This window comes from Andrena cerasifolii, chromosome 1 (assembly GCF_050908995.1).
Source record: "Andrena cerasifolii isolate SP2316 chromosome 1, iyAndCera1_principal, whole genome shotgun sequence".
Classification (NCBI taxonomy): domain Eukaryota; kingdom Metazoa; phylum Arthropoda; class Insecta; order Hymenoptera; family Andrenidae; genus Andrena; species Andrena cerasifolii.
Window position 1 is genome coordinate 12,758,706 of NC_135118.1, and position 19,522 is coordinate 12,778,227.

At 37.8% G+C, this 19,522-nt stretch overlaps 1 protein-coding gene across 2 annotated transcripts in view; it reads left to right on the forward strand.

The window, feature by feature from the left end:
- Positions 1-19,522, forward strand: part of Nachralpha4 (nicotinic acetylcholine receptor alpha4) — a 281,388-nt gene that overhangs the window by 106,297 nt on the left and 155,569 nt on the right. For both annotated transcript variants that reach the window (XM_076830092.1, XM_076830093.1), the window contains one exon: positions 6,298-6,407. In XM_076830092.1, coding sequence (XP_076686207.1) covers positions 6,298-6,407 — 110 coding nt within the window. The remainder of the gene's footprint in view (positions 1-6,297; positions 6,408-19,522) is intronic.

Below are 19,522 nucleotides of genomic sequence, written 5' to 3' on the forward strand. Positions count from 1 at the left end.
TGCACGTGCACGTGTCGCGATGTATGGGCCGGTGCGTATTAACACTCTTAAATTATGTAACGAAACGATGCACGTTTATGATGAAACTGTCATTGCAAACGTTTAGTGTCACACGCTCGTACGAGCCAACAGCAGTAAGCATTTAGTTAAAGAGGCTTTTAATTAACGAAGAGTTTCAGTCCGATATTCAGTTTAATGGCGCACAGAACTAATTGGCAATATTTCAGATAGGTACGTGATAAATATGTGTGTAATGAGTATTTATATTTGGAATAGACGTTTTGGAAGCCCCATGCATACGTTTTGCAATTGGGTGGGCTGGGAAATTGTGTTGACAGATTATTTACAATTGCAACAATTGTCTTTCATAGAAAGGATATCTGCAACTGAAGGAAACATTAGATAGTAAACAAAACTTAAGATAGAGGAGGTAACGAATCCTGCTGGAAAAAATGCAAGAAGTTTCCACGAGACACTCAAGTTTTCGTTGCAGTGTACGTGAACAGCTTCGAGGCACGTGTAATAAATAGGGCTGCGCGGGTAATCGCATGTGTCTAGTACCCGAGCGGTCGGGTCGGGTCGGGTAAAGTCGGGCGGGCTGGGACCGGGGCCCGGGACCGACTGGCCCACGGGTAGTTCGACTGTGTCGTGTAGCCCGATTACTTCGGGTAGCGCGATTGTGCCGGGTAGCCCGATTGTGTCGGGTAGCCCGATTATTTCGGGTAATGCGGTGCTTGATAATTTCATATACGTATTCAGCTTTTTTAAACAACCGAGTACTCGAGAAGCATGTACAAAATCTTTACCTATATGAAACTTTAGAATAAGATGATTTTCATATTCATATGCTTGTATATTTTTATTAAATACTATGAAACATCCGGAAAAGATGCGTTTTTAAACATGTATTTAGTATTGCGATATTAAAAAAAGGAAGTTTAATGCATTATTAACAATATTTTCTGGATGTTTCATAGTATGTAATAAAAATATACAAGCATATGAATATGAAAATTATCTTATTCTAAAATTTCATATAGGTAAAGATTTTGTACATGCTTCTCGAGTACTCGGTTGTTTAAAAAAGCTGAATACGTATATTAACTTATCAAGCACCGCATTACCCGAAATAATCGAGCTACCTGACACAATCGCGCTACCCGAAGTAATCGGGCTACACGACACAGTCGGACTACCCGTTGACCCGTCTGTCCCGGGCCCCCGTCCGAGCTCGCCCGACTTTACTCGACCCGACCCGAGTCCGAAAATTCGGGTACCCGCACACCTCTAGTAAAGGAAGGATTGATTACAAGGAGAAACTCCTGATAAGAAGCGCAGAGGAACTTATATAAAGGAAGGAGACAAAGTCGCGACCGTGTGTGCAGAATTGGAGAAAATAAATCCGAACGTGACTGTGTGGATATTTACGGTCTACTTTGAAAAAGAGCTAATACTTCTTGCAATTTTTCTCGTAACCAGGGCACGAATGCGAAGCCCAGATTTATGTGTTTGCCAACGCTGTACATCCAGATCGGTAAAACAACGCACCCCGTTTTATTTGATTCGTTTGAATGGATTCGACAACGTGTTCTGTATATTTGAGCAAATTAACTGCGTCAGCGTTTTTGTTCTTATAAAGTGATATCATACTCTGTGCGACGAGAGTTCATCGATATCTCTACTCTTTGAATTGCCATATCGATAGCTTCGCAAATATTTTGAGTCCACTTTTATCGTTTTCGAGAAAAACAGTTTTAAAAATCCAAGGGTAGGTACTTTATAATTAAGGAAATACACAATTTCACAAAAAGTGGACATACAATATTTGTGCGGATATCGTTACTATAGATCGAGTCGCCAATAACCCAAATTAGAGGTTCATGCGACTTAAAATAACTAAATTAAACAAAAATATATGTTTGTGCAGTAAGCCATTGATGTGTGATCTTTATACACAATTCTTTCTATGTCATTTTTTTTCCTTATCATGATGATACAAGATGCTGTAGATTGGTCTATATTTGCGTTTCAGTTTCTGGAAACGAAGTTCTTAAAATACATGCAACTTGCAAATATTTTCGAATACTCGAGCAGTTTAAATATTCAAATGTGCATGGAATGAAATTCGAATACTGTGGTATTCGAGTATGCATCAAATAAATTTTCAGTTTGAGGTATTCTAATATTACATTCAAATTAAAGCTAGCATTCGGATACTTAAATTATCGAATATAATCCGAATCGTCAAATAATCTACTATCATATTCGAATGACCATGTGCATATACATGTAAGGGAATATCCTGAGAATAAAAATTTTTCGCATTCGAGCTAGTATAAATCTACGGAATATAGAGTATTAAAAAATTGTGAAAAACGTATTTTCTGTGTTTTTGCTAATAAACAATTAACGGGCTGAAATACTTCGTCTGTAGCTTTTTCCTGAATAATTCCAAAACATTTGCCAAATCGAAAAATGTCTTAAATAAAAGTTACTCAGTTTTCAATGCAAAATTGTATCAAAAAAGAAAATTTTCAGTATTGCAATATTCATATTGAATACATAAATATTCATATACATGCATATCAAATATTCGAATAGGTCCATCTTACAAAAAATATATTTAATCGATAAATCGAGTACCTATTCACCTTTTCGTAACATTTTTTCCGAAGCGTTATACATATCTACTTGCAACATTAAGTTTGCTGTTTATATTTGCCAATGAAGATACGATTTATAAAAAAAAACGAAGATATACAGATCTCCAAACAACAGAATGTAGTTTCCAGAACTAAGGGTGGATGTCTGAACATTTTCTATGTACACTGTGCTTGCTTGGAAAAGCGAATCTCTGATTGGATCTCCGACGAAGAAATTCTCGCTGAAGTTTCGTGCTGTCTGCGGACCCCCGCGGGATAATTGGCCACTAATTAATGGCCGTAGGGCAATCGAATTTCTACGAACTTTCTCCGTCGCTAGAATCCCGAGCGCGAAAGCAGGCGATAGGTATGCTCTGTCGTTTTCCCCCGAAAAATGGAATTACGTCCACGGAAACTGAAGTCATGCTTGAATAATCCGTCATACTATATATTTTGCCCAGTATTATGCATATCCAATGAACGTGACATTAATATTTCGCGAACGTCACGTTATCCTGGCCCCTCATTAGTAACGAATTTCGTGAAATTGTCGGCATAATGGATAGCTTTTTTATTATCATATTTACGATTTATTTATTACACTCGAAATTACTGACAAAGCATTCCACGTGCTTTAAACGAACTTTTTAATATTCAGCATAGCTTTATAAAAAGATGGTAACAATGTGTTCCCTTCAAAAGTTCGATATTACTCTGTGAATTAAGGGAAATACAAAATTAACTTGGTGGGTAACTAGGGCTTTGTCAGATTTCTAGGCCCGTAACGCAACGATCTCGAAAGGGTATCCCGAGTTGCTGAGGTGCTGTTCAGGGTAGTCTTTGCACTTTAAAGGTCTAAACACACTTGTCAGTTCGGTGTCGATGAAGAGAGGCGTAGAGGGTCTCTTCTTCTCACCACTGGTACCCCGGAACGCTACTGACACCGAACTGACAAGTCTGTTTAGACCTTTAATCTTCAGCCGGTGGTGCCGGGGTTCTTTTGGACCTAATAGTTCAGTGAAATTAGGCTTCGTCTGGGGAATAATTCCCAGCGAGCTACATTTTTGTATAGGCCTTTATTTCTCGTCGCACAGTAGGGAAATTTAGGTCCCCTAATACAGGTCCAAACTGCCCTAGATGCCTCAACGTAAAGAACTTTGATTATTTCCTCTGTTTAATTACACATTATTCTTTTAATATATTACGCACCTACACGAATGTTTAGTACAAAGTGTTCAGTTCAATCACAACTCGATCAAGTGAACAAACGTTGCTTGAAAACACAGTCAGTTCCACAATGGCTGAACCTCCCCTCTGCACGTTATCTGTATTTACCTCGAAACAAGAACAGAATACAGTAAAACCAATTCAGATCGATTCGATATACGTCGTCAAAGGTTAAACAGAAAAAGTATCACAGATCTATCATATAGTCGCAAAAAGTTTGTATACGCCGCAACGCTATAAGGGAAGGACGGTGAAGTCAGACACCTAGGGATGGATCCTTCCCTCCGCTTTCTTATTGCTGAGAAATACGTGCCACACTCTGCTACCTATACGGGGCTTGGCTGTATCTACGTCTGGCATTTCTAACTTTCTTCCATCCTCGCGACCACTTCACCCTCTGAAAATGTTCCTCTTTTTCATGCGGCTCTATGAAATCTCGCCCAATTCCGGTGCACAATTTTCTGCTTCGATATGTTCCGGTATACGGGGCACGTATGTTTTCCTACACACGCGAGCGTGGCAACTACGGAAGGTACACAGGCAACCGTGTGTGTGTGTGTGTGTATGGACATATTTGTTCATGTTGGGGCGGAGGGGCAAAGGTTCGTGGTATCGATAAGCAACGTGCCACCGCGACAGATCGCGTGAATATACGAGTACAGGTGTATCAAACTCTCTCTGGAACTTTGATTTACGATGTAATCCGCACGAGGTGCGAACTGACCATAATTTGTAGCGCAAATTGCATCGAGCATGAAGCTCACGCCAGCTCTTTCATTGTAGACTTCTTTGCTCACCAGAGAAGTGTAGGTAATTAAATTTGGGTGTTAGATTGTTTTTTAAGTAGGTATTTACCAATCGGTGACGATAGTCGAGTAGTGGATATTTGCAAATCGTATTAATTTATTGTTACGTCGAGATAAGGAGCATTTGCGGGTTTGAGGTTTCAAAAAATATATTTTTTTCTTATATATATAAATCGACAGTATAACATCTTAAGAATGTTAAAATTTCATAAAGGAATTTTAAATATTTTCGGAGTTATATCGTTGAGTAGCAAAGCAGACCATGCGATCTACCCCTAGTAGCACAAAATATTGAATGCACATACATCTAATATTAAACTAAAGTAACATAATTTTTTTTAGTGAAATTCTTCGTGGACATTCTTGTGTCCAATTTCTTTTTAAACTGTATTTGCTTTGGTTTTCTTTGTACATTCAATTGCACTGTCTCTAAATTATTTTTTCTGTTGTTGACTTTGAGAGTACCAAAAATTTTTTCTGTCACGATAATAAGAAACTGAAAAGAAGTTCAGTTGAACCTTCATTAGACAAAGATCGTACAATCTTTTCTCTTCTACTTATTTGTAATATCAATTAAGAAAAGAATGTTGGAGAAATGAAAAATATTACAAAAGAATATTATAAAAATATATTCATAGCGGAATCAACTTTTCATATATCTTCAAATACTTACACTATGCAAAGCTCACTTGTATTACCCAAAATGATCAACATCAACATAATATTATAAATACTCATTAGAAACATAATCATCAATATCAATAATATTCAGTCATACTTTACTCTAAGTAGCATTACTTCATAAACGAGGTTTCGTCCCAATTAAGGGGAGGTTCCCGTCTAAAAATCGATTTTTTTTATTTCATTTTTCGAATGTTCAACCTTTTAGGGATAAGTACGTGTTTAAAATGATTTGTTGAAATTCGTAAAATTCCCGAAGTTTTTATCATTTGAGTAGCAGCAAATGCATGGGTAACAACCGGCCACTCGGCACTCGCGTAAAACTTTAAACGCGTTTTTCACGAAACAGTGTTCTCAAAATCGGTGGGACCTGCATCTCCAAAAGTTATTATCCTATTCGACTGAATTTTTTTTTATTTTGAAGAATATACTTCTGGCTCGGGGTAAACCAGTAAAATTTCAAAATAATTATAAATTAAAATTTTTTTAAAGGCGTTGAAGGGACGCAAAATATAGGGAAAAAGTGATTTCATACTTCAAATGTCATTATTTTCTCAAAAATATCATTTTTGTAATCTTTTCTGGTTTCCCTCTAGCCAGAAGTATATTCTTCAAAATAAAAAAAAGTTTCAATCGAATCGGATAATAACTTTTGGCCGTACAGGTCCCACTCGACTTTAACGAGTTCCCATTGCCGTCTGCAATGACTAATTATAAAACAAAAAATATATTTTTATAATTCAAGCCATCCTTAATAAAATGTAAAAATCTAATGAACTTATATACTGTAGTTTTCCTTTAATTAATTCCTAAAGACCACCTATTTTTATGGGCTTGAGAGCGGAACCTCCCCTTAAGCCACGAATCGTTTCGTTTCAAATGAAGGTCGTCGAAAAACGGATCATTAATATGGTTATATTTTTTGTGTTGGTTGTTTCAAGTCATGGTACGATTACAAGCTGCGATGGGAGCCGAAGGAGTACGGAGGAGTTCACATGTTACACGTGCCGTCTGATCACATATGGCGGCCCGACATAGTCCTCTACAACAAGTGAGTCTGTCTGCTGCTCTTTGTTCTATATTCTAATTACATCTTCTATAGTTTCACATTACATTACTCTATACTACATAGTAGTGGCAAAGCATGCTGCCAAAAGACTCAAGTCGTTTGGACATCCATTTCTTCGGCCTATCCTCGAGCTACGTAGAACTTAACCAAATTTCTCTGCGTCCTGGCAAACCGGGACGCGAAACTATCTTGACATTCACCAAGATTCTGTGCTATTCGGTACAAGTATGTATCTTGAAATTCCTTCTATCTCGAATTTTATCCTGACGATATAAGTAAACACAGATATTTATACTTTACAATTATATAAATTTAGTATTACATTCTAATGTTCACTGAACCTTTAATTCAATTTAAACAATTTTTTGCTAGCAATCGTGGCATATGAGATGAAGATAAATTTCATTTCTTCATCTTGCTAAATCTGAGGATGATTTATGTACACATGTCTCGGTAGACGGTGGTTTACGATTATCGGTTAAGTCTTGTTTGATTAATGGAACTCGCGAAAATAAATAGAGAAGTTTTAAATAAACATACATTTGCAAAGTAGTCCTTTCGACACGTTCAGCTTTATATTTTGTAAAGTTCTTGGTATGGTTACACATACCGTCAAGTTGCTGACACCTTAAACTTAAAGACTTCAGGGTATTAATTATTTCAGAATTCATCAGTTCACAGACATTTGAAACAGAACTGTTGTCAAAGTGGACGACTAAAAATACTTATTCTACTTTTAAATAGCAGGATCATCGAAAACAACATTGCGACAGACTTAGCTAATTCGGTTGTTCGAATACGAAACAAATCCTTGAAACTGAGTATATATTTCGGCCAAAATAAGGTGATAAAAGTGGAAAAAGACTGGGATCCAATATCACGTTTTGTACAGACACATCAGGTGTCCCAATACTAATGGACGGAGTGTGCGTCATAGTTGTCGATACTCTGAACTGTCGAGATAAAGTGATCCTACCTGCGAAGAGCTTAACTGACAAAATAAAAACTGAAAGAGTCCCGAGAACGACTAATTTATGGATCCATGTTTATTAAAACTTCTCTTGCCCGTTTTTATCAGCTCTGTTGACTATTCAGCTCTTTACCCGTAACTCTGGAACACCCTTTACACGTGATCCTTTACGTAAATGGTCCTTCCCGTCGACCGTCTGCAATATATGCACACAATATCGTGCACGTTATGTCGCAACCAACAAACGAAAGGAGAAACGAGTGTCCACTCGACTTAACAAGAGAGGTATCATCGTCGTGCATATTGTATTTCAAAGTAGAACAGTCTATTTGACGTCAGACTGCATCTCATATCGCGACATCGTTCCGAAAGTTACGGAAAAATGTGAGGTGTTGTCGGGCCGGCGATTTTTAAATTCAACCTCAAGCAACCCAGTGTAAACGCTGGATGAGATTTATCGCCGTTCCTCATCTCTTTCTCGCGTTATCACTTTGTCTGCCTCATCTAACGTTCACTAGGGCTGTTGGTATTTGTTCGCTTATTGCCAGACGCGGGAGAACCAGACTGCCACCACGTAAATATTTGCCGGATGAAATAAAAGAGCGTCTTCAGACCATCAAGTCCTGTCGATATCCGTATTATTCGCCACTGTTGACAGTGCACAGGCGATCGTATCGTTTAATTATCACTTCTGTCGAAAAACATGGGATCCGTTGTAGTTATTCCAAGATCCGTTATTTCAAGGTGTTATCAATTATCTGAATGTTTGTCGAGTAAATGTTATTTGAATAGGATATAAGGAGTTTTTAAATTATTGTAAAAAAAATGAAATATTGGTTAAAAATAATAGTCATTTTTTCTGAATTTTCGACTGCACTAATTCTGATAACTTTATAGAGATAAATGTGATGATAGTTAAGTCTTCCATTAATAGTAAAAGTTACAATAAATTTCCTTTTCTGAAGGAACAACAACATTAAAAAATAATAAAATAAATTGCTACGTTTCCAAGTTACAACTATTTTTATTTTCTATACAGTAACCTGTATTACGTTTCAATCCGAATTTATAAACGGTTTTTTTATTAATTTTAGTTAGCTGTTACTTATGATTTGCACGATATATTCTCCAATTAATAATAGTCAGACAGATTCAGTTATACCAACTTAGTTTATGAGAAGCATTACTGTTAAGGAACTAGTTCTTGATCAGGCACTAATTTTTTATCGGTTCATGAATAATTTCTAGAATAAAAATTGACAGTTCAAAAATATGTGTTGTACGTGAAAGCAGTTAGTATTGCGAGTTTTCGTGAAAATAAATATGCAAGTTAGCACACTTATAGAAAGCCCTTGTTGGACGTCATCTCTTTACTGATCGAAGTAAGAGATCACCATCGACGACAAAGCCGATTTCTTTGCTGGTTTTGCAACTATTATAGGTTATTTTCATACATTTTGTTCATTAAATAGTTTACTTATAATGTAAAGCAAGAACTTATATATATATAAGTTTGCTTTAAAAGTCAGTGATCATTGTTTAGTTCCAAATTGTTCTTGTGAAACTAATTCTTTGATCACCTGAATACCACATAGGTTTGTTCAGACAAGTGTTGGACATAAGCTAAAACGACAAGTACAAATAAGAAGAGCCCTTATTAAAAGTATAGCGAAGAAGTTTTAAAATAAGCTCTAGAGGATATAAATCATAATAAATTATGTGTGCGTATCGTCATTATGTAATAAGAAATTAGTTCCTCGCCTCATAAAAAATTACTTTCCATATATTTTGATCAAAAACTAAGTAGTTCCCAGCCACCTTATTATTCCATAGCTTATAAATAATTAAATCACCCATATTTGCAACTTTTTAAAAAAAATTCTCAAAGTTTAAACAGAAATTTATCTTCTATTATAAAAAAGTCTATTACTTACGATTTTATTAGTTAGAAGTCATTATTAAACCGGGAAGCCATCTAAACTGATCACAAACTAGTTCCTTAACCGCACTAGGATACAAAGCTCGCTATAACATGGAAACAAAGTAAAACTGGGTCCATATTCACAGGAATTTATTTGATACTTTTTTAGTGTCAACTCCGTTCCTGAAACATTCCGCACGTATTACGCAGCAGCCTGTGCACACGCGCTTAAAAGCTCGAGCCAATCGACGTTCAAACGCCCCTCCACAAAATAGGGGCACGCGCGGCGCGGATTATCGCTGCAATATTGAAATGCCCGCATAGATCATTGGTTCCCCATTGGCTCGATATTTATGTAGGTCGAGGACCTCGCTATTACGCAATTATCATCGCCGTCTGCACTGCCCCGCGGGCGATACGGATATCGTAGGCTTCACGTGCCTTCGCACCCTCTGCTCTGGATCCTCTTTCGCGAATGAATATCCGGTCGCACAACGGAACAAACGCGCGGAAAAACAGAGCGACCTCGGCAGGATTAAATAGATGTACGCAGCCCTAGTTCCGAGTTTCGGCGGCTCCCTTCGACTTGGTCCGCACATATTTGCGTAACTTTTGCCCCGGCTCGCTGGCGAACGAGCCAGAGTCAGCGGAGAAGTAGCCCGTCTAGTAATCGTCGATTTTTGGCCCGTGCCCGACACTCACGGCGAGCTCTCGATGTAGTTACCGGATTAGATTATTATTCATATCGCATGAAACATGGGCGCTGCGGCGAATGTTCGTGTGAATGGTTCTTGACAAACGGGCCGACGTCACGAGAGAAACGTTTCCGCCCGTTCGACGGTGCGGCCACTTCCGAGACCGCCGCGAAATCTCCATGCGACGGCGCGGGGGGCGCTGACGATCTGTCCCTCGATATTGCCACAGGCCGCGCGTTAAAGGCTGATCATCTTTCGAGGTGCGCCACGGAAACGAGGCAAGCGCGGCGCTCGTGTAACGAGGAACGACAGCAATTTGGACTCCGGGAGGCTCGTAACGCGTGCAAGTGGCCACTGGTGGCTGAGGATATTTCTGTCGCAAGTAAAGCTTTCGTTGAAGGGAAAGCGTATAGTTCGAGTGGGTTATGAATGGAAATTGGGGAGAAAAATTAACGTTCCTGAAATCGCAAATTAGCTTTCATGGAAATTGATTTTTCTGCAATGGGGTATTGGAATTCATATTTTTCATTGGTTCTTAGAATACTGAGGGAAGGTTAAATGGCATTAGGGCAGGTGATATGTTAGAGTTGCTGTTTTGAGAATATGTATATAGGAAAGTTAAGTGTTGCTTTTTTTGCGGGGGGTGTTTTGGTAGCAAACTAGTTGTGTTGTTTATTGCTGCTGCACAAGTTGAGTAAGGGGTTTAAATTTTCATTGTTGCGTTGAAATATTTGGGATTTTTGCGGTTTTGGAAACTATTTGGTTAAGGAAACCTGGTGCAAAGTTAGAATCCCTGGACCAAGATTGTTCAGTTAGGAATGCAATTAATTAATGCAAGTTTAGGTTGTTATATGGATTGGAAATGTGAGGACATTGGGTGTTCTAAAGTCGGTTCGTGTGAACAGGGAGAATTCAGTAGGCTCTTATTTCGATCTAATTGTAAATGGAATATTAATTGACTACGATTTGTCACGTAATTATTTTCAGCAACATCTTTTTCTCCATTGAATACCCATACAATTAAGACCATACACAAATCAGCAGGTCGTTTTAAAAGAAAGTTATCTTTGTTTCTGTAAAAGAAACTACAAATTTCTATTTATTTATATTATCTAAAATTTTAGGAATTTATATTATTATGTTAGTACACAGCTGGATCACCAAAGTTTTTGGTATCGATGAGTGAAATAGAATCAAGCAAACTTGATACCATATTCGATTTCAAGTACTCATAACTGCGTAGAAACAAGATAATTACTAATTAATTCACAATTACTGTTTCCACGCGATTCTACTGAAACAGAGTTTCTAACAATTTCACAAATAGGCATGTTCGTATGCGTTCATAACGTATTTTGCATATTTACGAAGTCTCTTCCAAATTCGACAATTACGTTTATCGACTAACTAACCAACCAATTACTATTGGATCGATGAAATAATATTCTTCTTCATATTTGGATCTTTATATTAAACGAAAGAATACTTATAAATATTCGAGGCGATTAGAATATAATTCTTTGCACAATGGAGCTCGTTTGAAATCTACTTCACATGGCAATTTAATATTTTAAAACATATACCTTTTACAGACTCAACTTGAGACTCCATTCTCAATTTTTATAGCGTGAGTTCCTTGAATCATTCAAATTTCGCACAAAATAAAAAAATCACTTGTGATATCATCCAAGAATGTGAGATTGAATTAAATTAATTACCAGATCAAATAAAATTATTAAATCAAGTCAACCAAATCTATCGAATTTCATTACTAATTAAAATATTCCGTTTCCACAGAACATCTGTCAGTGGGACATGTTAAAATAAAATTTCTGCACCCCGGTATCACTCTACCGCAATGCCACGAATCGCGTTCCTTCTTTTTCCTCGCGATCGACGAGCACACTTCCTGCTTCCTTCACTTGGACCCCTCTGGCAACAGATTCCCGTCCCTCTACTAGCTTGATTTCTAGCGGTTCCATTAGTCCCACCCCCCTGCCTATTTCTCTTTTTTCCTTTCGACGTTTTCGTTCCTTATTTCTGACTCCCTGCCTCCCCGTCTCTGTTCCACTCACCTTCGTTGGACAGGTTCGCCAGGTTCCCCCTGTTCCGTATTTTTTCCCCGCGACGTTGGCTGCGTGCGAAGCCAGGGATTTATCGCTTCGCCGTGAAGCGTGTTTCATCGATTGGTGTCGGTTGGGGAAGAAAAAGAAAAGTACGAATACGAGAAAGTGAAATCGTTGCCTGGAATCCTTGATGTGTGCTTAATTTTATTGGCTGGTAGGGGGAGAAGATGGAATTGGCGTAACCAAAAGTGGAGATTGCTTGAAAATTAAGTTTCTAAGTTTAGTGGGGAGTCGGGTTACCCTTGCTGTATCAAACTAATACAGGTAACGTTAAAGTAAAATATTTCTTCACTCACACTGGTTCTTAATGATTTCTTTTTTACATACGGACTGTCTTACGTTAATCAATTCTCATGAATTTTATTGAAATGACTAAAGACATTGAAACACAATGACTTTCAAATATCTGAAACGTCATCGATAAAAACAAATGTGACCCCCTTTGGAAATATCCTATGCTCTTTTTTCTATTCCTTACAGACACTTCAGACGTACTGTTAACATCCTATATCTCCCATACAATTACCTCCAACACATATTGCACACACTCTATATAAGTACGTGTTTCCTATTCATAAAAATTTAAAACTAACCAGGAGCATAAAATACCCAAAATAAACATATAATCAAGCACATGCTTCATTCCTCTAAAAGTTCATTCTACCTTCTCCTGACTCAGCTTATGAAACCACGAATCAAGAAACTATGTATTTCAATTCCGTAATCCCCATTCGTATTCAAATGCCCAGAACGCCCGCGTAACCGTCAATGTATATTAAATTACGAGCACACTCGGATCGCCGAAATTCTTCGCCCAGTACTCAAAGACCCGTATTGTACTTTAATTAAAACATAACAACGTAGGGCCTCGCGTTTGTTTGCCACGGATGCACAAGCATGTGGGGCGCGTTGCACGTGAAACGTAATGCGGAATCTGCCTTCGCGAGCACTTGTACAAACGTCTCGGCCAGTCCGTACCGACTGGCCACCCCCCTCAGAATCGATGTTCCGTTAAATAAAAGGGTGGCTCGGAAAGGTTTTGCAAAGGCTGCTTGTATGTACGCGCAGGGGAGACATGGCGAGCCGTACCGCGAAACAGAGGCGCCTATCAGAGCCGCGCCAAACGCGTCCTAAGCCCCTTTGCCATGTATTAACGTAATTTAATGCGCTGCCATAACGCGAGCCCTGCAACCCCGGCGCGCAGCTACTGCCGCCCTTCGTTTCGAATATATTATAATTTACGTAATATTTAACCGTACATAAAACACCATATCATGATCCGTTTAGACTGGAATCTATTGTAACGTGTTATCGTGGACGGCGAACATTGGATTTGCCTTGGGACTTTGTTAAAATTGAATTTCATAGCTGCGCGATAATTAATATGATTAGTGGCAGTGTTGCGGGGAGAATGGTGTAATTATGCAGAGTATACGTGGTCAAGGCCTGCCGTTATTTAATAACACTACTTTCGCTTGATTTTCTGTATTAATTCGCTGGGAATTTAATGGAAGTTTGCTTAAGTAGAATATGTCAGTGGATTGTCAGACAGATAGTGAATGGAGTTCTGGATTGGATAGTTAAATGAAGGGGGAAGGAAATTTTTGTATGGATGAACTACTGGAAAAAATGTTGTATTTATTATATGAATAAACACATATGGATTTTAGGGAAGATTGTTATTACGCTTCAATTCGTCACATTTGACATTTATTTATTAGGTATCATTGTCGTATTTATATTTTCAAACGTAACAAAGCTTTGCCATTACAAATAATTCATTAGCATCGAAAATAATAATTTTTAAATTATGCACAATTATAGAGTAAAAATCTACTGATAAAGCAAATTCTGAGACATAAGTAAGCGAGAAATCATTGGTCATTCACTTCACTTGAAATCGAGGCAATAATTTCTTGCTTTCATCCCTTATCTTAACGATCATATCTCGTTATTAATTCCGATACTGGAGGTCCCACTGTAATTTTATCCTTCCTACCGAAACTGAGGAAACAAGAGAACGTTTGGATACAGAAGCTTAAGGTGGCCCAAAAAGGAGCACAGACTCATAACTATTTTCATAATTAATTATTTCTTTAGATCCCGGAAACAAAGCAGTGAGTGACTGTATCTGTCGCGAACCACAAAACTGTCTCCCGCAGAATGGTCCCAACGGAATTATTAACTAAAAGTAATTTGAATTTATAAATGCTCTTTGCACGTTTGCAAATGTTCCTAGCCTAATGCGATGTCGTATCGTTTTTCTCTCTCTTTTCTATCTTCGTTGACCATGTACACATTATTTTCAAGCTCTATTTTTCATAAATTTTTTTCAACAACTAATGTACGAATTTCAATGTTTTCCTTGCTGCATATAATTGTATTTTTCATATTTCCAAAATATAATTACACATGTTTGGACTTCAGTCGCAGTGTTTATGCCTCAGTGAGAACAGCGGCCCTCTGCGGAAGTTCTCCTCAACCTCAAAGTGGTGCTAAAATGATAAAAGTAGAATGATTATGGCCGAGACTGGTGTACGCATAAAGTGGACTAGAATTATTGATTCATCAACAGTGGTTTCAAAATAACGGCCTTGTAAAGAAAATGTTCCGGATTTTTTACCTATTTTTCGGCGTTCTTTTGTGAATGGAACAAAAACTATTTCTGATATCTGGATGATTCTAGTCCACATTATGTATACACCCCTATAGGACATAATCATTAAATTTGTATAATTTTAAAAGCACTTTTAGGCCAAGAAGGACTTCCCCAAAGACCCTGTGTTCTCACTGACAATGAGACACAAACCTTGCGACTTAAATTGTGATTACATTTTGGAAGTGTAAAAAATACAATTCTGTACAGCAGGGAATAATAAACATTTAACAAAAAGAAACATTAAAATTCATACATTAGTTGTTGAAAAAAATTCATGAAACATAGGCCAGTTTTTAACTGACAAAGTATCATGGTCCCTTAATTTCTACAAAAGCTATGAAGGACAAAAGTGGGGGAGACCCCAAATGACGAGCATTGATTAGCGTGCTCGCAACGACGCTGGCGAATTCGCGAACGGCTCATGGATCCTTGTATCGTCGGCTTTGATGAGGGTGCCAGAGCGATAGGACAGCGTTATTACATTCGAGAGATGAACGAGGATGGAAGAGCCTACCCCTCGTGACTATTCCGAGAATCCGTTGCCCCCGATTGACGGTACGTGCTGGTACCAGGCGCACGTACGAATTGCGAGATAACACCTTCACGCGTCCCCGGCTGCATACGGAAATGCGCACAGGCTCGCTCGACCGCTTAAAGGTCATCCTGGAACGCTTATATATCGATTAAGGGCCAACTGGCCTGGATAGTCGTCTTCCACAGAAATCGGCCATGTACGATTGAAACGCGTCCAAACGGGTAAATACATAGGTCACCGTCCGCGACCTCGAGGTGATTAACACTTTAGGCAAAGCATAGCAATGGGGGCGATTCCCTTCGCTGTCTTTCAGATCCAGAACTTCTCAACACTGGCTCGGTATTGTCTGTAGTTTGCACGTTTAGAGATGGGCTTTCTGAGGCTCTAATTGTGATTCCGAGGGCTTGGAGATTCTTTGCCGTTTTTAGAGCAGTTAGCTTAGGGTGGGGTAGGAGATGTTGCTGCGCATCTAGAGTCGAGGATTGGGCACAGGTTTTCCTATACTACGAGTGGATACAGTGACTCCATATTGCATATTTCCGTGTTGCCTGCAGAAGGGTTATGAAGGTGTATGCAAAATTTGGGAACAGATCCAAGAGGCCTCTATTTTCATTCTTATGCCCTTACCTTCAGCGACATCTGGGACAAAGGAATCTGTAGCTTCGGGCGACGAGTAGTAGCCTGTCAAAATCAGAGTACCCCTTTCAATTAATCGAACTTTCAAATTCAAATTATTAAGTGCTTGTACTTGTACCTAGGGCGCTATTGTAGATCCTCGTGATTTTACTCGTATATGAACCTTGAATTTTCTCGTTTTCGAACACTATACGACGGCACACTTTTGATACTTTGGACTCGTTGCGAGCAGGGCAAAATTATTGAAAATTCTTCGTATGCTCTACTCCACCAATGGATTCAGAACTGGGACTCGGCGCGACAGTTCCGTCTAAAGCCATCATTTCCATCTTGCTTTGCTAAAATACGTAAGCGCGACGAATCAATGGGTAAAGCTGTTCTCCGTGTATTTGCCACATTCCACGCAAGTGTAAAAGTTGGTTTGCTTGAGATTAAATGGACTCTTTGAGAAACCGCTGCTTTCTGGCGTGTACACTTTTCAAGAAACGGGAAAATAACGCGTCTCCCTCTCATCGATCAATTCCTTTAATGTTTCATATGCAAAGGTACCATTCACGAAAACTTTCTATTTAACGATTTTCAAAATTTATGTCACTCTAAAACCCTAATTTAATTAATGTACCTTCATTCCATAGTCTTAGCGATTAAATAACGTTACTATTCCAAACGCACGCTACGTATCACGTTGACTGTCATGGGGGTCACTAAGTAGTCTTCAACCCCTCGAACTTACAACTTTTCCTTAGAACTCATATTAAATAAATCTTCATATTCACAAACTTCTAAATATTAGCGTCGTTATGCGCTATGTAGGATATAAAGAGCATCGTTGAACTATTCAATTTTTTTTTTGCAAAACCGTGTGTTTCCATTTTATGTTCTTTTTATTCACTGTGTATCTTAAAAGGGTTTACTCGTCAATAAACATATTACTATTATTATTATGTATTCTAAAAAGCAGGACCAACTTCTTGACAGTCAATGTGTTATTAACATTCCAGTTAAACGTCCTCTGATTTTTTTGTTTAATACATAAAATAGATAATGCGACATTTTCGCCCAAACATATTTGACTTCCACATCAATAATAATAATTGTTCTACTTCTTTCCGCAAGTGTAGAGCACCCCACTCTGCTTGCATCCCAGATGTTAAAGTTTCTGTGAACCTGCCAGTTCAATCGACCTTCACTCTGAAGCGCACAATTATACCATTTATTAAGCCTTCGTTCTGCAGGAGCTAGCATCAATTACTCGGCAAAAATGAAAGAGCTGCCGGGGCGGGTCGAAATGCCCTTTAATTAAGATCTTCCTCCATTATTGTCTCTTTTCCCTTTCACTCCTCGGCGACTCTTCCCAGGGGCGGAAACGGGGGGACGCTCACACCCAAACTAACGCCGAGATCGCTATAAGGATTTGCTTCCCCTTTTTTTTTCGAGTGCTTCCTGAAGCCCGAAGGAGGCAACCAACTTCTACGAGGGCCCTCTTAGACGCTTAACTTTAACTTAATCTTCCGCAGTTAATTCGAATCCCACGGATATCCTCTTACTTCGGATAATCAACTCCGACGCTGGAACGGTCAAACGCTATAAATGATTGAACACTAGTTGACAATCTGAACGAATTTTCTATAATTTTCGATAATTCTTCTTTTCAGGCAGCATGTTGTATGTCGCTAAAAATGGTTAACGAATATGAACGAATAAGAAATACGTGTGAACATTTGTGGTATATTTTCGTCTTATGTAGTAGTTTAGGATCGGATGTTGGTTAAGAAATTTATTTATGTTTAAATAAATTTGGGGGTTTGGGGGTTTGGGGGTTCAAGTAATATTAATACTTTCCGTGGGAATTAATTATTTGTTGTAAGAATGTTCTGTTTTAAATACAGTGAAATTGTGAAGTAGATTATTGATTATTTAGTGTAATACTTAATCCTGTAACATATATTGTAAATACTAAGACAGAGCGGTGCGTTGCATTGATTTCTTTTAATTTTAGCTGAGTAAGATTACATCGTAACTAGAACGCAAATTAATTACAAATTAAACTTATCTTGCCTCTGTTTCGACGTCGATTACTGTTCATTTAGTCCTTTGAATTGGTTAAAATATTATTGTCAATGAAGTGCTAATAATAATTATAAGCAAATATTAAAATTTAATCGATAACGTTCATATATTTTTTCGTCGCTTAAATCTAACAGAACTTTTATCGCACCTACGCAACTTTTATACCATCCTACGAATATTACTTTATAAACTACTATACTAACAAATTACTATGATGCTCGTACACAAAGACTAAGGCCCAACCTTGCGTATTAAGATTTTTTAAATGGTACCTAAGTATTCACAATCATCATTTCAGATATCAGTGACATATAATTTTATAGAAACTAATTTTTGAGAATTCTCAGAACTACTTTGAATTCCAAATTTGTATACATACATGTATGCGTCAGTGGCTTAAATTACTTTAAATGGATATTTAGTCGATATTTTTCGGTTCACCCCTGAATTATCTTCACGAATTTACATATTCATAGTTTATCGATATATTTTACGTATAATTGAATTATAAATTTGATTTGGGATCAGATTGAGCGAATTCCATAATGAAGTAACAATTTGTCGTGATAATAATGGTGTGCTGGTGCTACAAGGCGATGCCGCCTAGTTCAACCGGCTTACGTAGTCACCCTAAATAACCAACTGTAATTACAGTTTCCAGATTAATGGTAACATGGTAACGTTAGAGCAGTGAAACGTCATCCTTTGTCTGGCCGCGACGCATCGATGAGAGTTAATGACAATTTAATGGCGAACGCTACTGAACTTGGATTGGAATAACTTATTATTCCTTACATATCTCATATTCACAAACATGCTCGTCGAAGTCACTATAAATGGTTAATATGAAATTTGAACTTCGTATTCAGTGTACGAAAATGTAACAAAACTGAAAGACTGATTTTAAATGATTTTTATGTTTGTACAGGAAATAAAGTATTTCATTTTTAGTAGCTAAAAAGGAAACCGCACGAAGTTGTATGTGCTTATTGGATCGTGGCTGGAATATTATATTACTTAACATAGAGTCCTTATTGTTACATATTTTGTAAAATATTACAGTATGTGTCGAATATTTTTTGGGTCTCTAGGGTTTCAAGTTTTGTTAAAATCTGTGAGTAGAGCTTCATGTAACTTTTGCGTAATTTAATACTTATCTACTATGTGGCAACGTTCAGTTTTATACTTGTATTTTTTCCCCTGCCTTTCTAGTAAGTACCTACTCTTAATTAATTACTCGAGCTATGTATCATTTCCCCTCTTTTTCTAATGAAACGTTTCTGATTCGATTAAAATGTCATTTTAATCGAATAAATTTACAAACAAAATTGCTCTGTTTTAAAATAAAATTATAATATGAGAACGTTCCCTGTAAGTTCGCGTGTAAAAGCTGGCGACATTTACCAAACTGCACTCTATATAAAAGCATAATAAACCACCAGTATAATTTATCTCACAGAAGCACCGTTTCCAAAATTAAAATAA